The sequence below is a fragment of the Gadus morhua genome, chromosome 11, assembly GCF_902167405.1.
Source record: "Gadus morhua chromosome 11, gadMor3.0, whole genome shotgun sequence".
Classification (NCBI taxonomy): Eukaryota; Metazoa; Chordata; class Actinopteri; order Gadiformes; family Gadidae; genus Gadus; species Gadus morhua.
Genome location: NC_044058.1, coordinates 22,570,352 through 22,590,181, shown reverse-complemented (window position 1 = coordinate 22,590,181; position 19,830 = coordinate 22,570,352). Strand labels below are relative to the sequence as shown.

At 45.8% G+C, this 19,830-nt stretch overlaps 2 protein-coding genes across 3 annotated transcripts in view; both read left to right on the top strand.

Moving 5' to 3' along the window:
* Positions 1-14,899, top strand: part of nek10 (NIMA-related kinase 10) — a 21,206-nt gene extending 6,307 nt beyond the window's left edge. The window contains exons 13-36 of the mRNA XM_030369433.1: positions 486-710; positions 1,684-1,823; positions 2,328-2,389; positions 2,582-2,653; positions 2,750-2,814; positions 3,348-3,450; positions 3,844-3,972; positions 4,432-4,569; positions 5,052-5,097; positions 5,366-5,487; positions 5,887-5,989; positions 6,090-6,165; positions 6,520-6,649; positions 6,965-7,035; positions 7,976-8,186; positions 8,573-8,672; positions 9,392-9,460; positions 9,709-9,751; positions 9,837-9,874; positions 10,010-10,110; positions 11,742-11,855; positions 12,351-12,456; positions 13,689-13,741; positions 14,766-14,899. Of these exons, the coding sequence (XP_030225293.1) occupies positions 486-710; positions 1,684-1,823; positions 2,328-2,389; positions 2,582-2,653; positions 2,750-2,814; positions 3,348-3,450; positions 3,844-3,972; positions 4,432-4,569; positions 5,052-5,097; positions 5,366-5,487; positions 5,887-5,989; positions 6,090-6,165; positions 6,520-6,649; positions 6,965-7,035; positions 7,976-8,186; positions 8,573-8,672; positions 9,392-9,460; positions 9,709-9,751; positions 9,837-9,874; positions 10,010-10,110; positions 11,742-11,855; positions 12,351-12,456; positions 13,689-13,741; positions 14,766-14,858 (2,410 nt within the window). The 3' untranslated portion in view covers positions 14,859-14,899. The remainder of the gene's footprint in view (positions 1-485; positions 711-1,683; positions 1,824-2,327; positions 2,390-2,581; positions 2,654-2,749; positions 2,815-3,347; positions 3,451-3,843; positions 3,973-4,431; positions 4,570-5,051; positions 5,098-5,365; positions 5,488-5,886; positions 5,990-6,089; positions 6,166-6,519; positions 6,650-6,964; positions 7,036-7,975; positions 8,187-8,572; positions 8,673-9,391; positions 9,461-9,708; positions 9,752-9,836; positions 9,875-10,009; positions 10,111-11,741; positions 11,856-12,350; positions 12,457-13,688; positions 13,742-14,765) is intronic.
* Positions 14,900-15,690: 791 nt separating this feature from the next.
* LOC115553275 (C-type mannose receptor 2-like) lies at positions 15,691-19,549 on the top strand. Of its 2 annotated transcripts, none has more exons than XM_030369411.1 (6): positions 15,691-15,749; positions 16,311-16,361; positions 16,845-17,234; positions 17,827-18,177; positions 18,320-18,405; positions 18,730-18,819. In XM_030369411.1, exons 2-6 carry the CDS (start codon positions 16,325-16,327, stop codon positions 18,739-18,741), a joined length of 876 nt encoding a protein of 291 aa, XP_030225271.1. In that variant the 5' UTR covers positions 15,691-15,749; positions 16,311-16,324; the 3' UTR covers positions 18,742-18,819. The 2 variants fall into 2 exon arrangements, with proteins under 2 accessions (XP_030225271.1, XP_030225270.1); XM_030369410.1 differs by having other exon boundaries at positions 15,692-15,749; positions 18,777-19,549.
* The last annotated feature ends 281 nt before the right edge of the window (positions 19,550-19,830 follow it).

Here is a 19,830-nt window from a genome sequence, read left to right as displayed (position 1 = left end):
AGCAGCATTTGCTACAATCCACAGGGTAGACTGGTAAACTGATCTATCCATCAGACATCTAGGTAGACATGTCCACTTGTGATGGCACTAAGGTACAGGAAAAAGGCAACATTTCAAACCACTTGTAATGGCTAATCACACTCACACCTTGTGGTATAATATCACCAAAAAGTACAAACTACAAAATAAAATATGAGTAGTAGCAATGTTATTAGCTACATGTTGCTACTTGTTGTATATGTGTGGGAGTGTGTGTGGAGGATGGCTGGTTTAGGCAACCTCTCCTGGCTTGTAATATTTTACGATGTTGGGATGCGACTTCTTTAGAACGAGAAAACCAAGAGCCTACATCTAGGTGGATACAGATCTAAAAATATGAACCCGACACTACCCTGTCTGAACAAAACACCGTAAACCCCCCGATGACTCCCGAACCGCTCCCTCGCATGCCCCCACCCCCCTCTCTCCCCCCCCCCCCCCCCCAGGATGGCGGCGGAGCTGCTGCGCCTGCTGGCCCCGGTGCCGGGGGTCCGGCAGCAGTTGTGGGACCTGGAGGGTCTGCCGGTGTTGCTGGGTCTGCTGCACGGCCGCCACCTGCGGCTGCTGTGGAGCTCGGCCTGGGTGCTGGTGCAGCTCTGCCAGGACCCGGACGCCCGCGCAGAGGTCCGCAGCTGGGGGGGCCTGCAGCAGCTGCTCCGGCTCCTCAACAGGCCGGTGGACCGCCCGCGGGGAGGGCTGGATCGTCTTCTGGGGGGCAGGATGGATGTTGGGTTCGGTTTGACCGTTGCTGTGGCTGGCTGTTTGTCTGGAGCTCCGGTTGGATGCTGGGTTCTGTTGGACTCTTAGTGGCTGGCTGTTTGTCTGGGTGTGTGACTGTTTGTCTTGCTCTTTGTCTGGGTGTCTTGGTGGATGCGGGGTTCTGTTGGACTCTTAGTGGCTGGCTGTTTGTCTGGGTGTGTGACTGTTTGTCTTGCTCTTTGTCTGGGTGTCTTGGTGGATGCGGGGTTCTGTTGGACTCTTAGTGGCTGGCTGTTTGTCTGGGTGTGTGACTGTTTGTCTTGCTCTTTGTCTGGGTGTCTTGGTGGATGCCGGGTTCTGTTTGACTCTTAGTGGCTGGCTGTATGGTTGGGTGTCTGGAAGAATGTTGTGTTTTGTTTGACTGTTGTTGTGGCTGGCTGTTTTGGTGGTTGTTTGTCTGGGGGTCAGGGCAGACATTGGTTTCTGTTTGACAGTTGGTGTGGCTGGCGGTTATGCTGGCTGTTTAGCAGGGTCTCTGGACAGATGTTGTGCTCTGGTTGACCGTTGTTGGTTGGCTGTTTGGCTGGCTGTTTAGCACGATCTCCGGATGGATGCTGTGTTCTGTTTGATTGGTTGTTAGTGGCTGGGCGTTTGTCTGGATGGATGTTGTGTTCTGTTTGACTGTTGTTGTGGCTGGCTGTTTTGCTGGCTGTTTGTGTGTGGGTCTGGGCAGACATTGGGTTCTGTTTGACTGTTAGTGGCTGGCTGTTTGTCTGGGTGTGTGACTGTTTGTCTGGCTCTTTTGTCTGGGTGTCTTGATGGATCTTGTGTTCTGTTTGACTGTTGTTGTGGCTGGCTGTTATGCTGGCTGTTTGTCCGGGGGGTCTGGGCAGACATCGGGCTCTGTTTGACTGTTGGCGTGTGATGACTCATGACGTGTTGCAGCGAGGGGACGTTCGTGTCGGACCGCTCCTCCGTCGAGGACCTCTCCAGCGCCAACGCCGCAGGCCGCCTCCAGGGACCGCCCTGCTCGGAGGAGCTCCCCCCCGCGGAGCAGAGGGCCAGCACCCTGGCCCTGCAGGCTGGTGAGACCAGCCCCATGCAGAATATGAGCTAAAACTGCAGTATATCGGCATGTGGCTCAGGAGGTAGAGCGGGTTGGCTGGTAACCGGAAGGTTGCTAGTTCAATCCCCGGCTCCTCCTAGCTGAGACTTGAGGTGTCCCTGAGCGAGGCACCTCACCCTGACTGATCCTGACGAGCTGGCTGTCGCCTCGCGTGGTTGACATCGCCGTCGGTGTGTGAATGTGTTCATGATTGGGCGAATGTTAGGCAATATTTTAAAGTGCTTTGAGTGGCCACTGGTTAGAAAAGTGTTCCATAAATGCAGTCCATTTATATTCTGCTGCAGCGTTTTACAACATAAGAGAATACCAGAACTAGAAGGTTCTAATCTAAAACACGTTTTCTCCCGGTCCTGGGAAAAATGTTGATGCTATAAATCTATGTACTTTACAATTCATTACACACGGGAAAACAATCATAGTTACAATTGTTATGAAGTATATTCATGATTCCATCATTTCCCAGCATGCTGTGCAGCTCTGACGGAGCTTGTCCTGGACGACTCCAACGCCTATCACCTGGTTCAGGTAAGATGAGCACCCCAGACTGACACCCACTGTGGACCGCTGGTGCACAGCCAGGTATGACTCGCAGGTCGGGAGGGGGGGGGACTTTGGATGAAAACATCTGCCCAACGACCAAACCGTCAATCTTGTACGATATAACAGTAAAGTACTGAAGCAGTGTCAAAGACTGGACTGGAACCCGTGTGCTTGCAGGAGAACGGCATCTACGTCGTTGCTAAGCTGATTCTGCCCCAGGACCCTGCTGTGAAGGCAGCCTCTCTACAGGTAGGAGACAGGGCGTCGTGCGTGCACCTCCACAGAGGCCGATGTGAGCGTGACGCGGTGAGGGATGAACGTGCGTGTTGTCTGGTTCTGCTGCAGTGCTACGCCTTCCGGACCCTACGGTTCCTCTTCAGCGTGGAGAGGAACAGAGCTCTCTTCAGAAGGTGAGGTTGACACCAAACATACGGACACGTTAGCATTTCTTTTGTGAGATATTTTCAGGTTTGGGAAATCAGTGGCGATACCCAGCCCTAGAAACTATGCCTTCAGGAAACACCACATCACTTTTACAATTTCTGGCCGCCAGGTTTTGGAGCTTGATGGCCCCTAGACCTTTACTTAAAATGTTAGTGTTAATCCCTGCTTTATATTCGACAGACTAAGGCCCAATCCCATTTCTACCCCTTACCCCTTCCCCTGGCCCCTCCCCCTTGTTTTTAAGGGGTAAGGGGCCTAAGGCCCAATCCCATTTCTACCCCTTCCCCTTCCCCCTTCCCCTTAACCCTTCAAAACAAGGGGGAGGGGCAAGGGGAAGGGGTAAGGGGTAGAAATGGGATTGGGCCTAAGTCTGCGAGCGGTATTCAAAGATGTGCCATTTTAATATGTACCGCAGGAGAGCGGAACAAACTCTTATCACTGCAAACGTTTGTTTTGGAGCGACTCTCCTCTGAGGAATCCCCATTGGTTTCCGTTGCAGGCTTTTTCCCACAGAGCTCTTTGAGATGTTTATTGATGTTGGACATTACATCCGAGACCTGACAGCATACGAAGCTCTGCAGGCCGCAGTCTCCCTCTACACTGTGAGCAGAACCCATATGCTATTATTCATTCCATTATTTTGTCTATTTGGCCCTGTTTAAGTCTGATCAATGTCATACTCTATTTACTTTATTTAGTTAAATTATACAATTTTTCAGTCTGTTAAAGTCTGCTTCACTTACATTCTGTTATATTCTACTTTGTGCTATTCTATTCTACTCTATTCTACTTTAGTTGTGTCATATCTATGCTGTCCTGTTTTGTGTTTTATCTCATTCAGTTATGTTCTAGTATATTCTTTCTATTCTACTGTACTTCCTTCTGCTCTGCTCTATTCTATTTGGATCCATTCTACTTTCCCCCTTTTTCTAATCCAATTTTATCAAGGTCTAGTTCTGCTCAGGTGTGTACTGATTGGCTGTGACCTGTTGCAGGAGGAGGAGCTCCGGGCTTTGAGGGAGGGCATTGAATCCTCCAATCAGAATTGCCCGCCAATCAGGGTCATAAATGGCTACGCGGTGCTGGACCACCTCGGCACTGGGGCCTTCGGCAGCGTCTTCAAGGTCCTGCTGCCCCTTCATACACTCCTACCTCAGTCTCTGAGTCTCTATGGTAGCACTGATTGTCTTCGGCCCTGTTTAAACCGCACTCCGTCACCCTGAGCCTTCAAACAGACCAGGAAAAACAGTTAACAAGGTTAACAGGTACAGGAAGGGACAGAGGGGAGTCTCCTTTCCAGGGATGGCTAGCAGAGCATGAGATGTGGCTGAGCAGCGGCACATGTCAACAAAACAATGAGTCACAGAAATTAACATTTAAAATAAGAGAAAGTAACGAATACTTGCAAATGCATTGACAGATCAATCGTGTGTGTGTGTGAGAGTGCATATGCATGTGTGTGCCTGTGCGCGTGTGTGTGTTTGTGCGTGCGTGCGTGTGTGGGTGTGGGTGTATATACCTGTGTGCCTGTGCATGCCTGTGCGCGCACGCGCATGTGTGTGTGTGTGTGTGTCCATGGCCAGGTGCGTAAGCAGTGTGGGCAGAACCTGCTGGCTCTGAAGGAGGTGAACCTCCTCAGCCCGGCCTTCGGGAAGGACAAGCGCTCCCGGGACAGCACGGTGGAGGACATCGTCTCTGAGCTCAACATCATTAGAGAGCAGGTGCTGCTTTACGTAACACACTCCGCGTCTGGAGTCTAGTGGTCGGATCGGACTCCCATCTGCATAACTCTCCACGTTACATCTGTATGCATTTAGTAGCCACCTATATGCAAAGGGACTACATGAGAACAGAAGAAAGTGAAACACTATATCGCTGTTGGTACTGTAAGGATGTTCATAGAATCAAGTGCCAAGCACTAACAATCACTGGGTTAACCCTTATACATCAGAGCTAGTGAGGACGAGATGCTTCACAATGCTAAGTGACTACTTTTAAGTGACAGGACGTACAACATACTGTAAGTGTGTAAATTAAGTCTGCCTGACCCCTACCTGCTCATGAATGAATAAATGAATAACGTATATTTAAACAAATTCACTGTAAATCCCTTTGAAAGTGTCGGTTCATCTACTAAACAGTAATGAATAATGTGTTGTTATTCATTTAATGAACGCATGCTCTTGGTTTTCTCGTTCTGTAGATGTCTCATCCCAACATCGTAAAATATTACAAGACGTTTCTAGAAGGTGAGGAAAGCTATTTCCATACGATAATCATGATTGTTTGCATCCCAACGCATTCATTTTAAAGGACCCTTATTTTTGCAACCAAGCATGAGGTCATTCACAAGCCATGCAAGCGGATAGGTGGCCAGCATTCATCTATGCACCAAAGATCGCCCACCATGACCACGGAGTACACCTGGTTGCGAAAGAAGGGCCTTAGAAAACGGGCACCTGGCCAGGCACATAGCCTAGCGTCCCTGCCTGTGACCCGGAGTCTGCTGCCCTCTAGGGGGCCGGCTGTACATCGTGATGGAGCTGATAGAGGGCGTGACGCTGGCCGACCTCTTCAGTGCTCTGAAGGAGAAGCAGCAGAAGCTCACCGAGCAGAGGGTCTGGAACATCTTCGTCCAGGTATCGGTCCACCTACATCCCCCCTTTGGGTTTCACACCTTGGCAGCAAACTGCAGTGGGGAAGGTGATGGATGGGACCCACTTTAGTTTAACAAATAGGACGTCTTGAACATGAAGTGTGCTTTATTTTAATGAGATGTGTAGAGGTTAGGGTGTTTGACTCACAACCAAATGGTTCTGGGTTCGATGCCCAACGTCCGCAGTCTACCTCAGGTATCCTTTCGCAGCTTTCCCTTAACCTCTGCTTGCTCCATAATGACGTGTGTCTGTGTTCAATAAAGTTGTTGTGAATGAATGCCTCTGCTAAACTACTAGACTGTACATGTGAGCAGAGGGTCTGGAACATCAGTGAGAGTGAAAGGCTGTCTGCTGGTTTCTGTACCCTGCTTCCACTTCCAGATGTGCTTTGCGCTGAGGTACCTGCACAAGGAGAAGAGGATCGTCCACCGCGACCTCACGCCCAACAACATCATGATGGGGGACCGGGACAAGGTTACGATCAGTGAGGAGCCCAGCACAGTCACCACACTGCCCGCTCTGAACACCACACACACACTTCCTCCACTCCCACCTGTGTAACTCGTGTTTCCCTCCGGTTTAAGCGGACTTTGGGCTGGCTAAACAGAAACAGGAGAGCAGCAAGCTGACATCAGTGGTGGGCACCATTCTTTACTCCTGGTGAGTCCTTACATGGTAGGGGAAAAGCAACTGTGTGTGTGAGAGTGTGTGAGTGTGTGTGTCTGTGTGTGTGTGTGTATGTGGATGAATTCTGAGGTCGTTAACATTCAAATAGACGAGTGGGAACATCTGGCCATTTGATGATTGAATGACATTTCATGTCTTTGTGTGTTTTGAGTGTGTGTGTGTGTGTATGTATATATATGTGTGTGTGTGTGTGTGTGTGTGTGTGTGTGTGTGTGTGTGTGTGTGTGTGTGTGTGTGTGTGTGTGTGTGTGTGTGTGTGTGTGTGTGTGTGTGTGTTAATTTTTGTGTATGTGTGTGTGTATGTGTATGTGTCTGTGTGTGTGTTAGTCCAGAGATCGTTAAGTGCGAGCCTTACGGGGAGAAGGCCGACATCTGGGCCCTGGGGTGCATCCTGTACCAGATGACCACCCTGCGGACCCCCTTCTACAGCACCAACATGCTGTCTCTGGCCACCAAGGCAACCATCACACACACACTCTCACACACACACACAGTCAGACACACACAGTCACACAAACACAGTCACGCATCCTTTTAATTAATACAATTTGGCCCTTATTAATTATTAAACACAATTATTGCGCACACAAGCACACACACACACATGCACACACACACAAACACATTAAAACACACATACACACACACTTACATACACATAAACAGCAATCACACACACTCGTGAACACACACAGAAACTATACATCGCACGGCATTTCAAAACAGCCCACAATGCTGTTTTGAAGTGCCGTGGGATTGGTCGTGTGTTCAGATCGTGGAGGCCGTGTACCAGCCTGTGGATGACCCACTGTTCTCAGAGAGAGTCACCGGCATGATCAAGTGGTGAGAGACCAACGCCTGCTTTCACAGCACACACCCAGTGTCCTGCGGTCTCCTCAAACCCACCTGCTCAGCCCCCCTTCCGGGTGGGCGGCATGCGGCCCAGGACACAGGGCGGGTCGGCTGGAAGGTTGCTAGTTCAAGCGTCGAGGTGTCCCTGAGCAAGACACCTTACCCTACCCTGTTGCCTTGCATGGTTGACACCGCCGCCGTTGTGTGAATGTTGAAGGCGATATTGTAAAGTGCTTTGAGTTGTGTCAGGACCACTTGGCTCGAGTAGAGCTGACATAACAAAGGGAGGCCACGCTGATTATAAAGATGGAACAATTATTTATTTAAAGTGCTAAATGCAAAACCTTATCAGTAAGGGGAAGCCAAACCAAAAGTGTAGTGCATATCAGTAGATGTAATATAAAGCAAAGTGAGGTAAAGATGAGGAGCGAAGCTGCAGCCAGCCCTTCCCCGTCAGGCCATAGCAGTAGTGAGAGAGACCGAGCCGACGGGAAAGGCGTCTTTTATCTCCAGCTCAATCAGCCCAGTCATTAGCCTGGCACGGCCAATAGAAACAGCTCTCCCTAGTGGCGATAGAAGGAACACGGACACGGAACACGGATAATCATGACACGCCAAGCAAGGCAGGTAGAGAGGCACATCCAGCACGGCAAAGCTGGGCGTGACAGTTGCCACTGGTAAGAAAAGCTCTATATAAAGGCAGTCCATTTACCATCCACCATTTTGGTTCACGTTGAACCCTTCATTCCCAAACGTGTCCATCGTTGACAAGGGGGAGTCGATGCCAGTCGATGTCGCTAGATTTACTGAATACTTTTAACAGCTGAGCCACATCCCACCTGGTGGTAAAGCAGGGGCCCTTAGAGGCCCCTGACGTTCTACAGACCCAGACCCACACCCTGCCCCCCTCTCCTCGGCCCCGTGGCCCAAGGTGTCTGAGCCCCGACGCCGAGCGGCGGCCCGACGTGGTGGAGGTTAGCGCCAGCATCTCGGACATCATGATGAGCCTGATGGACAGCTTCTACGCCTCCCATCATGCACTGCAGCGCCGGGCGGACCGGGACAGGAAGCGCGCGCAGAAGTACTTCCTGGAGCGGCACAAGGGGCAGATGGGCGGTCTGATCTCAGGCCCCCCGCAGGTAGTGAGTCACTTTTCACTGGTTAGTCGCTGCGTAGACGCTTTTGTCTAGAACCATACGCTCTGATACAAAGTCTGCTCAGATGCATCATTATTATTATTCATTATTCATTATGAAACAGGTAGGGTTGTTTAAGGATGCCCACAGCCGGTTGGGAACATTGGGCATCAAACCCAGTATTTTTTTCTTGTTACTTTCTGAGGTAGTATCTCACATAATCTAATCCCAGCTGGATCCCAATGAAACCAGATGTGAAGAGAAGGGTTTGTTTCACTTTATTCATCCTAGTTGGGTGCATGTCTCAGCGGCAGATCTACATGACGGCATAGTTAATAAAAAGAGATCAAACATTTGAATTAGGACATTAATGAATGAAACGGGTCTTTCAGGCTCCCCAGGGCCCAGAGGAGGCCACCATGAAGACCACAACACCGGCTCCTCCTTCTGCAGCCTGCCGCTCAGACCAACCGCAGCAGAATGGGGGTCAAGGTCATTACATCACCAGTCACATGACCTATTAACATGACTCATTTACATTCACATTTGCATTTAGCAGACGCTTTTGTCCATAGCGACTTACAATAAGTAGATTTGTCAGTAGAAAGAGGACAGGCCAGGTCGGGCTTAGCTCAGGAGCTAGAGCAGTTTTCTTGTAACCGAAAGGTTGCTAGTTCGATCCCCAGCTCCTCCTAGCTGAGTGTTGATGTGTCCCTGAGCAAGACACTTAACCCTAACTGCTCCTGATGAGCTGGCTGTCGCCTTGCATGGTTGACTCTGCCGTCGGTGTGTCAATGTGTGTATTAACCGATGTAAGACGCTTTGGATAAAAGCGTCTGCTAAATGCCCTAATTGTAATTACAACAATATTGCTGTTGGTACAGTAAAGATATTTATAAAAACAAGTGCTAAGCATTATCAGTTGTTAGCCATTACCCATGTACAACAAAGATAGCTAGTATAAGATGCTACTCAATGCTAGCACTATTTTTAAGTGCAAGGAATAACAACAAACAATAGGTGCGTAAGAGGGGGGGGGGGGGTCTGAGGAAAATAGGGAGGCTATTCAGAGTCTAGGAGAACTCTGACACATCACATGACCCAAAGCACATCCACCAACTCGCTAACTGCGTCACGCTGACGAGGTCAATGTGTTCTGTGATGTATTTTGTGTGCTTAGTGATTGTTCTCCTGTGTGTTATTTCCATCAGCGGACGCCTCAGATGATGTTGTTGATGTCGGCAGGAAAAGCAGCAATGGCTTCTCAAGGAAACCTGAACGTGAGTTGATTTAGTCGTTTGATCACACAGAGTCGGCATGTCTTAGTGGAAACTGGGTCAGAGAACTGGGGTCAAATAGCAGGACTATTCCAAGACATATCTTAAGATATGATCCTGGTTCTCCTGAACCAGGATTCACTTGATTTTGTCCGGGTGCTGAAGCCTGAACGCTATAGCCCTTTGTCTGTTTGTTTGTTTGTTTGTTTGTTTGTTTGTTTGTTTGTTTGTTTGTTTGTTTGTTTGTAAAGGGTCTGGCCGAAACACGGTCCCACCAGACACCCCTCTATCTGGGTAAGCAGGACAGACTGACTTAGCATGACAGAGAAAAATGAGACAGACAGAATTGAATTGTTGTTCTTTTGTTTTTCATGGTAAGGGACAACTGCGCTGTTCCAAAAACTAAGCCACGACCAGGTAACTCACCACTGCATCACACAGCGATTTCAACCCTTTCAATAACTCAGAGACGCTGCCTTCTGCTCAGCTACTTTGATGAGGACATGAACCGCGTCTCGCTCGCCCCCCCTCCCTCGCTGCTCGTTCCCTCAGCCTCTGCAGGGATCTCCATCTCCCAGCGGAGGCTCCGAGAGCTGGACGACCCCATCCAGAAGTTCCTGGTCCTGCTGCACAAAATCATCTACATCACCCAGGTAATGCCTACATTACCCAGCATGCATCACCCAGGTAATGCCTACATGACACCGCTTGTAACACCCAGGTAATGACTACATTACCCAGCATGCATAACCCAGGTAATGACTACATTACCCAGCATGCATGACCCAGGTAATGACTAGATTACCCAGCATGCACCACTCTGGTAATGACTAAATTACCCAACATGCATCAACCAGGTAATGACTACATTACCCAGCATGCAGCACCCAGCTAATGACTAAATTGCCCAGCATGCACCACCCAGGTAATCTCTACATCACCCAGCATTCACCACCCAGGTACTACCTACATTACCAAGCTTGCACCATCGAGGTGATGACTACATTACCCAGCATGCATCACCCAAGTAATGACTGCATTACCCTGGATGCATCACCCGCAGTGGTGTAGTCTACGTGATACGCAGGTATACGCCGTATACCCACTAGGAACGCACCAGGATTTGCGTATACCCACTTATACGGATACGTATCAATCGTCTTGTGACAGATCTTTGACTTCTGTTTATTTTTCGCAAATACCGGTTGGGTATAACTGCAATAAAATACTTTAAGCAGGTGAAGTTATCTCCTACATTCACCATTCATAAAATTCCCGCTGCGCGCTCGCGCTCTGCCCAGTCTCTGTTACGAAGCGCGAAGCTGCCCCTGCATCTCTGCACGTTAGTTGGCGGGCCAAGCCCCTCCTTCTCGCGTGTGTGCGTGCGTGGGCGTGCGTGTGTGTGTCCAGTCCTCCCGTATTAATGTGTAAACCACATAATAAGTAGTCAACAGAAGACAATGTTTTAATCCCACTTTATATCTCCTTGTTACTTTTAGATGAGAACCCCTGGCCAGCCTTTCAGACTGGGTGTCAGGCTAGGGAATTTAAAAACAGGCATCCTTGGTTAGAGTGGAGGGAAAAAAAGTTATAGGTAAATGTCAGCCAACATACAGTTGGTATACACAATTGAAATTCATAATGTTAATCACTATGCAAATGAGAGTATAGCTAATTCATGGTCATTTTTAAGGTGCAGTAATTTCACACTTTTACACAATTCAATTACTGTATGGTATGTTAGATAACAACAGTAAGAGCTCAAATTAGAGCAATTGAAAGAGTGAAACATTAGTCTCCTGTCATCTCCTTCTCATGCAATGGTTAGCCATTGATGTAAACAGTTCATTAAATTATTTTGAGTAGATTTTGTCCCTGTTTAGCATGTGCTATTGCTACTATAGATATACAAAGAACAACTTGTCATTTTTGTGTTCTATTTGTTCATACTGTTATTAAAACTGGTTCTTTCCATGATTGTTGATAATCGTTATACTCTTAAATCAGCGGGTTGTAGACCCCTGCGTTGGTGAGTGTGGTGCGACACCCCATAAGCGCCACACACGTACACGTACCGGTCGGACGGGTTTGTACGAGGCTGGGAGGGAATCATCACAGTATACCCACTACAATAAAATAGACTACACCACTGATCACCCGGGTTCACTTTCTGTTACAATGGATACACTTGAATCCACGTGTGTGTGTGTGTGTGCCTGTGCGTGTGCGTGTGCGTGTGCGTGTGCGTGTGTGTGTGCGTGTGTGTGGCCTCCTCCCTCCCCAGCTCCCTCCAGCCTCTCACAGCAGGGGCCGCGGGAGGCGGCTGGTGGAGAGGTTCAAGAAGTCCCTGTTCCACCAGGGGAGCAGCGCCCTCGGCCTGAAGGTCACGCTCAGCAAGGTCAGGGGACAGCGTGTCATTCATCATAACAAACCAAATCACCTACCACATTAGATCCAGCCCTGATGAACGAAACAGGATAGCACCATTCCTTCACCTAATATTGACTGTATTATAGCTTGAGCAGCTTCCTCAAAAGTCTCAAGACCCATTGGTTCAGAGCTCACCTAGACTTTGCAGTCTAGGTGAGCTGCACCCCCACCACCACCACCAGTTTATGTATCATCTAATCCTAGCTATCTTTGTTAGCTATCATTCGGGGAATGGGTTAACCCTAGCGATTGTTAGTGCTTGGCACTTGGTTCTGTGAACATCTTTACTGTACCGACAGCGATATATTGTTGTTTCTCTTCCTTCTGAAAAACCTACATATTGTAAGTCGCTTTGGATAAAAGCGTCCCGACACCCGAAATGTAATGTTAATATGACAACAGTGATGATGGATCAGGTGGAGGTACACCTGGCTCTGACCCTGGCTCTGTTCTGAACCCACAGGTGCTCCTGGGCTCCTCTGAGCCGGTGGAACTGGGCTCAGCCAGCTCCGACTGGTGGCAGCAGAGTCTCTCCGTCAAGGCCCCACTGAACGCTCCTCATAAGCCAGGTACCACCGTGTCTCTGTGAACACAGAGCCTGGTTCTCTGTAGAGAACACCGTCTGTAGGAGGGCTTCACATGATGCCATCTTGTACTTTTTTTCACCATTATTATTTAAAATCCCTCGTTTTAGTCCACACCGCTTTTCTTGAAGGACTGGTTGCCTGGGAGCTTGGAAGTACTTGGAATGAGTAGATAAGGATCTACATTTAGGGCATTAAGACACTTTTATGAAAGCAAAGCAACTTGCAGTAAGTACATTTATCAGAAGAAAGAGAAACAACAATATATCGCTGTTTGGTACAGTAAGGATGTTCATAGAACCAAGTGCCAAGCACTAACAATCGCTAGGTTAACCCATTCCCGGTATACAACAACGATAGCTAGATAGGATAGATAGGATGCTACACAATGCTAAGTACTATTTTTATGTGAAAATACCAAGATGGCGGCTTGGAGGGTGCTTTTGGAACTTCAGGTCATGGGATTGAAACCCCCTGTGGTCTTCAGAAAGCTCCCACTGGCTGATGCTCAAATCATCTCCGGTTGTTCTTTGGTTACATTAAGATAGGATAAGATTGTTCTTTTTTAATCCGAGATGGGGAAAAGGGGGCCACAGCAGAAGATACAGGACAGAAGTACTTATGGAGAGTAATGAACTTTTAACGCAATCGAAAGAGTTAAGGGGTGATATTGTGCCACCAGGTGTGAGTGTGATTAACCATTACGAGACGTTTGAAACTGCCTTTTCCTGCGTTTCACCGACATCACAAGTGATAGTGTCCACCTAGATGTATAACGGATAGATAAGCAACATTTGCGACAGTCCACTGGTTAGGCTGGTACACTGATCTATCCAGAATACATAGGTGGACACGCCCACTTGTGATGTCATTAAGGCACAGGGAAGGGCAGATTTTGGCTTATCTCACTCACACCTGGTGGCGTAATATCACTCATTTAAAAAAGTACAAACTGAAAATATATATACAATACGAGAAGTAGCAATGTTATTGTAAATGCAAGATAAAAACATGCCAACATTGCAGCTGCATGATTGTTCAGTATTGACCAAATGATCGGGCTGGGCGAGGCTGCACACCTGTTGCACATTGAGCATTCAATGTTAAACCAGCCATCACCCCGCGCACACTCCTGCCTGGCGACATGGAGCGCCAGCACAGCACACGCCCACGATACGTTGCATCATTTAAAGTGTACATTCTCTCTGTGCTCTCAGAGACGATGGACGAAGGTTCCTTCAGGGACGGTGTGTCTTACGAACAAATGCAGGTCTGTTTTTACATATTGCTGGGTTCCCCGTTTCCTTCCAAAGCGTCCCACAACGTTGAGAGTGCATACATGTCATTGATTTCTAGATTTCTGTATTTATGAGTTATTTGTTTTTTTTATTTCTTGATAGATTGAACAGTGAAAACAGACAGGAAAGTAGTCTGATACAGAGAAGGGATGATGACATAATGTGGGCATAGAACCCATGGGTTCAAGGCCATTCTTGTTGGCATGCCAAATAAATACAATTTGCCGTACCCATTTGAATGATCATTTTAATACACATTTGCCTTACACGTTTGTTTATATATCGGAGGCTTTATAAATGGCCTTTTGTCTAGACAGAATTAGGTTACCAGTAAGGCTCGCTGGATTTCCGAGGGATCAGTCTTGGATTTGCTCCATTACTTTCACATTTCCATTCGATCATTTAGCTGAAGCGTTCATGCAAAGCGTCCTTGGAGTTGGGCTGAGATAGATGCATTCATACAACGAGTCTCTACACACGAGTCTCTACACACTGATGCAGAGTGCACCAATGTTTTTGTTTGGTTTAATAACCACTGTTGATTGGTCTGAATCGTTCCTTCTGGTTCATGTGGATTTGATGGACGTTTACGGTTTGAACCGGGGATACGTTATTGTGTTTTTTTTATTAACCATAAATCATTCTTTAATAGGTCCATGTCATAAACATTGTACAAAACTCTCGTGAGAGAAGAAAAAACATACTTCAATCAGGTGCAATACAAATGTAATTCTGGCTGAAAAGAAACGTCACAAAGAAAAAGAAAAACGGGTTATACATTAAAAATCACGAGTCGAAAGCAAAAGACTATAGAAAAAACAACATTTAGGAGCAGCATTCAGTGGAAGTATTTCATAACAACAACAATTGCCTTGATCTTCATACATTTTTCTTGCAATATGACTTGACTTGACTTTTTTCAGCGAGGAGTAAAACAACTTAAGAATCGGTGATGAGTGAATGACTTCCGGGATGGTTGGTTCTCGTACGTTTCAGGCGGTCATCGAGGAGGTGTTGGAGGAGAGCCGATACTACGAAGGCTCAGGAGCCAGGGGGACGCGTGTGGGTAGTATGGTTCAAGGTCATTAACACATGTTCACTAACCCTCCCAATAAGATCAAAACCGCCTCCGTTTAAAAACGAACAAGCTCAATTTATAATTATTATTTGCATAATTACTATTATTAGTATTTTCATATGAAATGCAATCTATATTTTTTGGGGGAGAATGTAATTATTACTACTTTAATTCAAAAAATACAATAAATTCGTTATTGTTTGTTCTTTATTTGTTTGTCCATGCGTTGTGTGTAATGTACTGGGACTTAATGTCTTCTTTATGAATTGGGTGTGACTGTACAGATATATGATGTATGAAGACTATGTCATCACATTGTTTTTGTTTGTGTAAAATATGTACAGATATATATTTAATACAATGTAAATGTTTGACTAATGTATTGGAAGGCTCATTAAATATACAATATAATAATATCAAAGTAACGATATAGGACTAATTTTATGATGTAATTTGAAACATTTAGTGTCATTTGGATTTCTGTACCTTTTGATAACTGCAGTTCATCACTTTGACAATAAATATAAATAGCAGATTGATTTCTAATAATTTTTATGCCGTTCTAACAACCCTTTTTTGTGAACAAACAAACCCAACTATAAAGACTTTTGTTGTTGCGTAATTTGTCCAAATGTTGTAAATGCACATTAAAGTTTTTTAAATAAATGTTCTATTTTTGCATTTTTTTAATGGTCTATAATAGTAATTGTATCAATACGGTTATAGTTGACTACTTGGGTTACATGTTAGGCATTTCTAAATTGAATCACTTTATCCTCAACCTTTACGTAAATCAGTAACCCAGAGAGTCCTCCCTTCTGTGTTTGCAAGTAGTGGGCTGGATTCTCCATCGTACTATTGATGGTTTCAGTTAGGCACTTAGCAGACTGGAGCACTGACATGTAAGTAGGCCTACCCTCCAATGTAGTTATTATTCATAGGTTCAGTTATTGATGCGTATGATACTCATGAGATAATCACTAGTTAAACTCTGAATTGTTAGTGATGGCTTGAGCACTGTTGTTGATTTTTCAAAGCAAATACCTTAACATTGTAGCGTAATGGATCTTGCATGGAACTTCTATATTATGTTTGTTAGTTTAATAAATTAACTTTCAGGTTAATCTTAGGGTTGTGAAAAGAAAATGTGTGCGTGTGTCTGTGTATGTGTGTGTGTGTGTGTGTGTGTGTGTGTGTGTGTGCGCGTGCGGTAGGTGCATGTGTATACTGAAAGTAAAGGTTTAAGCTGAACGATATGATTTAACAAATTGTGGCACACTAGCTATGACACAAATTGCAATTTGACAAAGAAGTCCACACACAGACTTACCTCTCCCACGGAGAGTTCATTTTGCGGTAAGTATTTTAATTGTAAGATGGACACAGTTCCAATACCATGTTATATTTATGCATTGAAACTCTAACAATGTTGATTAATTAAAGGATTTTTTTTCGTTGAGCAGTACAACAAAGTAGTATGGATACCCAAGTCCTGCTGATGCACCTCCTTTCAGGTAGGCCTGCGAGTTATTATTAGTTATTAATTACAAAGTTATTTTCTGAATGACTAACTAGGCCATCATTAAACCTGCACCGTGTCACTGTTCTACCTCAGCCATTGGAAACATCTGAACTAGAAAAGGTATCGATGATAACACGTAACGAGACGATCCAGTGAGGGGCATTTTCTCTATGAATTAATTATTATATTATTAAATTATCATTCAGGTCTACTTAACGAAATCGATCCAGCTGAGTGTGGATCCTACTTACCTTTCGGTCAGCTTTAAATGTAGTCAATGTCGTGGTTAAAGTCAGATTACGATTCGTTGCATGGGCAACGTTTGCCCTTCCACTATTATATGGTTAAGAAAAAAAAAGTTTAATAAAGTCTTCGTCTGCCACGGTTGTCTTCGTCCATATTTATATTTTTCTGTCTCATAATAACCTCTGGATAACCACCTAAGCATCCACACACTTCTTCTTTTCACACCAAGGACTATCCCTTTCTGGCGCCGGGAACCTGAACCGGTTTGTGGCGGTGGATACGCCGATGACCATGACCAACGCTCGGCAATACTGCAGGAGCAATCACGTGGACCTGGCCAGCCTCAGGGACGCCCAGGATTTGCAGCAGCTCCACGACATGAGGAGCAACTCCACGCGTTGGATCGGGCTGAACGATGACCCGGCGACCAGCATGCAGACCATTGACGTATACACCAACTCGTGGAAATGGTCCTTTGAGTACGCGTCAGGGTATCTTAATTTTAAATCGGGCGAGCCTGATTTTAAAAACGACGAGGAGGTATGTGTGTGGATGGATTCGGACGGCAGCTGGAGGAACCAAGAGTGTTCTTCTCTGAGACACTTTCTTTGTTTCAGCGGTAATGGAAGATTTCGTATCAATGTGATTTTGTATAAATTTCTCTCTGACCTGTCAGAGAGAGTGTCTCTCTGTAAAATGGTCAAAGAGACCCTCTCTGACAAGAGAGTTGTCAGAGAATAGCGAGGAGTGTATCTCTGAACATTATATGACCAATGTTGGTCATAGAATGGTTAGAGAGTGTATGGTCATAGAATGCTTAGAGAGTGTAAATCTGACCATTGGTCACTCTCTGACCGCTCTCTGACCCCTCTCTGACCATTGGTCAGAGAACGATCAGAGAGACACTCTTTGACAAGACAGAGTGATGAAGAGTGTCTCTCTGACCATTCTCTGACCAATGGTCAGAGAGACAGAGAGAGTCCTGTATCAAGAGGGTCTCTGACAAGAGAGTTGTTCAGAGAATGGTCAGAGACAGTCTCTCCGACCATGGTTAGAGAGTGTATATCTGACCATTGGTCACTCTCTGACCACTCTCTGACCAATGGTCCCAGAGAGACACTGATCACTCTCTGAGACACACACTTATTATTCCACGTTGTTGCTGCTGCTACTGTATTAACTGTGACAGCTGGACGCTATGTCCCTCTCAGGCTCCCCATCAAAACCAGACTACCATCTGGTCTTCGAGATGAAGACGTGGGAGGACGCCAGGGACCACTGCCGGTTTTGGTTTGTCGACCTTGCAGTGATCAAGTCTCAGAAGGAGAATGACCATGCCAAGTCCAAATTCTGGCTCCTGTTCGTGCAACTCTCCAGCAATGCGTGGATCGGCCTTTACCGAGAGCCCTGGGCCTGGCAAGACGGCAGCCTCAGCGAGTTCAGACACTGGGCCCCAGGTCAGCCCAACAACATGGGCGGTAATGCAATGTGCGTCAAATTAGTTCCCGATGGATTTATCTGCACTGACTGCAGAGATGTGTATCCGTTCTTCTGCACCAGAGGTGAGCAGCGGAAGAAACGTGCAATGCATCTCATTCGCTCACCATGCATTTGTTGTCTTGTTTCTAACAGTGTCATACCGGGGGTGGTTCTGGTCTGAATACTAATGTTGCACCTTCTCTTGGTGGGTTGTTGCTCTCCCAGCTCTGAAACAGACCATACTAAAGATAACAATTTCGTCTGACTTGGATCTGACAGACCCGAACGTTCAGGACAACATCCTACAACAAGTAAGACTCCACGCATCTTGTATTCAAAACAAAAATCATAATCACCTTGAGTGGAACCCTTGGTATTCAGGAGTAACAGAATCTGTTCTTTACCTATACCCTTTTACCCCCGTTTTATGGCTTCATACCTTCACTCAACATCAATATTCCAGGAGCTCCACTTATATTAATGAGCATGTTTTGGTTGTCCACTGCTTATGTTTCAAAGGAATTAGCCTTTAGCCCTTTTCCTTCTGATTGGCATGAGTTGTGTGTGAACATGGAACACAGATTTTAGTTAACTTTAACTATTTGTGCAAGCTAGTCAGCAATTTGCATTTGCAGTTTGCAGGTTGAATGAGAACATATACTATCCCTGATCCTCTCCTAAGTTTGGCGCCACTCTGACCAACGCTGGAAAGACTGACTTCCACCTGAGCTGGAGTGTTCCACCAAAGAGGAAACCAGAGCCAGCAGCTGCTGCTGATGAAGAAGTATGCGATCCCTCTTCCTCTGCTCTGATGTCTTCAGCTCTGGAAATCAGCGTCAAGACCACCTTCAACCAGAGCCAACAGAACTGAAAACGAATAACGGAAAAGGCAGAACTTAGGTGAACAGAGTAGCACAGCTAGGATTGATCACTGTTTCCCGCTTCCCTTGAATATTGGATCTCAGTTTTAGGTTGACAAATGTATTCAATCATATGATAATGGTTTGTCAGTACATTCATTTAAAATATATGTAAAAAAATAGCTGTTATTTCGCTGATAACAATGCAAGTCGTAGGCTTATCCCTGTGCATAATTCAGGAGCATATATATTGATAAACGTTAGTATGAAACATATTTTTTATGTGGCTTTTTTGTATCTATATCTATCTATGTCTTCAATTGGGAAACCTGAGCTTATTATTACTTCATTCAAATCCTTATAACCATGCTTAGCATAGAAAGAGTCCTGACTATAATCAACACTTCACAAATTGTTGTTGTTGTTGCAAGCAAATCAGCTTAGTTTTTATTCAAATGTTTAGCTGCATTTCACCTTTAAGGTGAAAAAAGGTCGCACAACCATGTATCCTTATTTATTATCAGAGGAAAAGTGCTGCATAATGAGCTGTAGTACCTGTTCTGCTCTGTTTCAATAAAATGTAATTTGAAACAAATGTTTTAAAATATTTAACAGTTAATCATAGACAATGGGCGAATGTAATCATACAATTTAGCTTTTTATGTACTTTGAAAAAAGGCAAACTTGAGAGTATTTCAACATCAACAGTTGAAAGCAGAGCAGTTAACAGGCTATTTTGCTGCCAAACCAATATCATTTAAACAACTTTAATCTACCCGTCAAAATAGCGAGATATCTCCTCAGTTATGTCTGTCGGTTAGTGGCGTGTGTTCTTTTTTTATTCTTTTACAGGGGATAAACATCAGCTGTGACACC

Coding starts and splice junctions, on each gene's coding strand:
- LOC115553275 (XM_030369410.1), top strand. CDS start 16,325: ATGGATACCCAAGTCCTGCTGATGCACCTCCTTTCAG. Junction 16,362..16,844: donor GCTGATGCACCTCCTTTCAG/GTAGGCCTGCGA, acceptor TTTCACACCAAG/GACTATCCCTTTCTGGCGCC. Junction 17,235..17,826: donor ACACTTTCTTTGTTTCAGCG/GTAATGGAAGAT, acceptor TGTCCCTCTCAG/GCTCCCCATCAAAACCAGAC.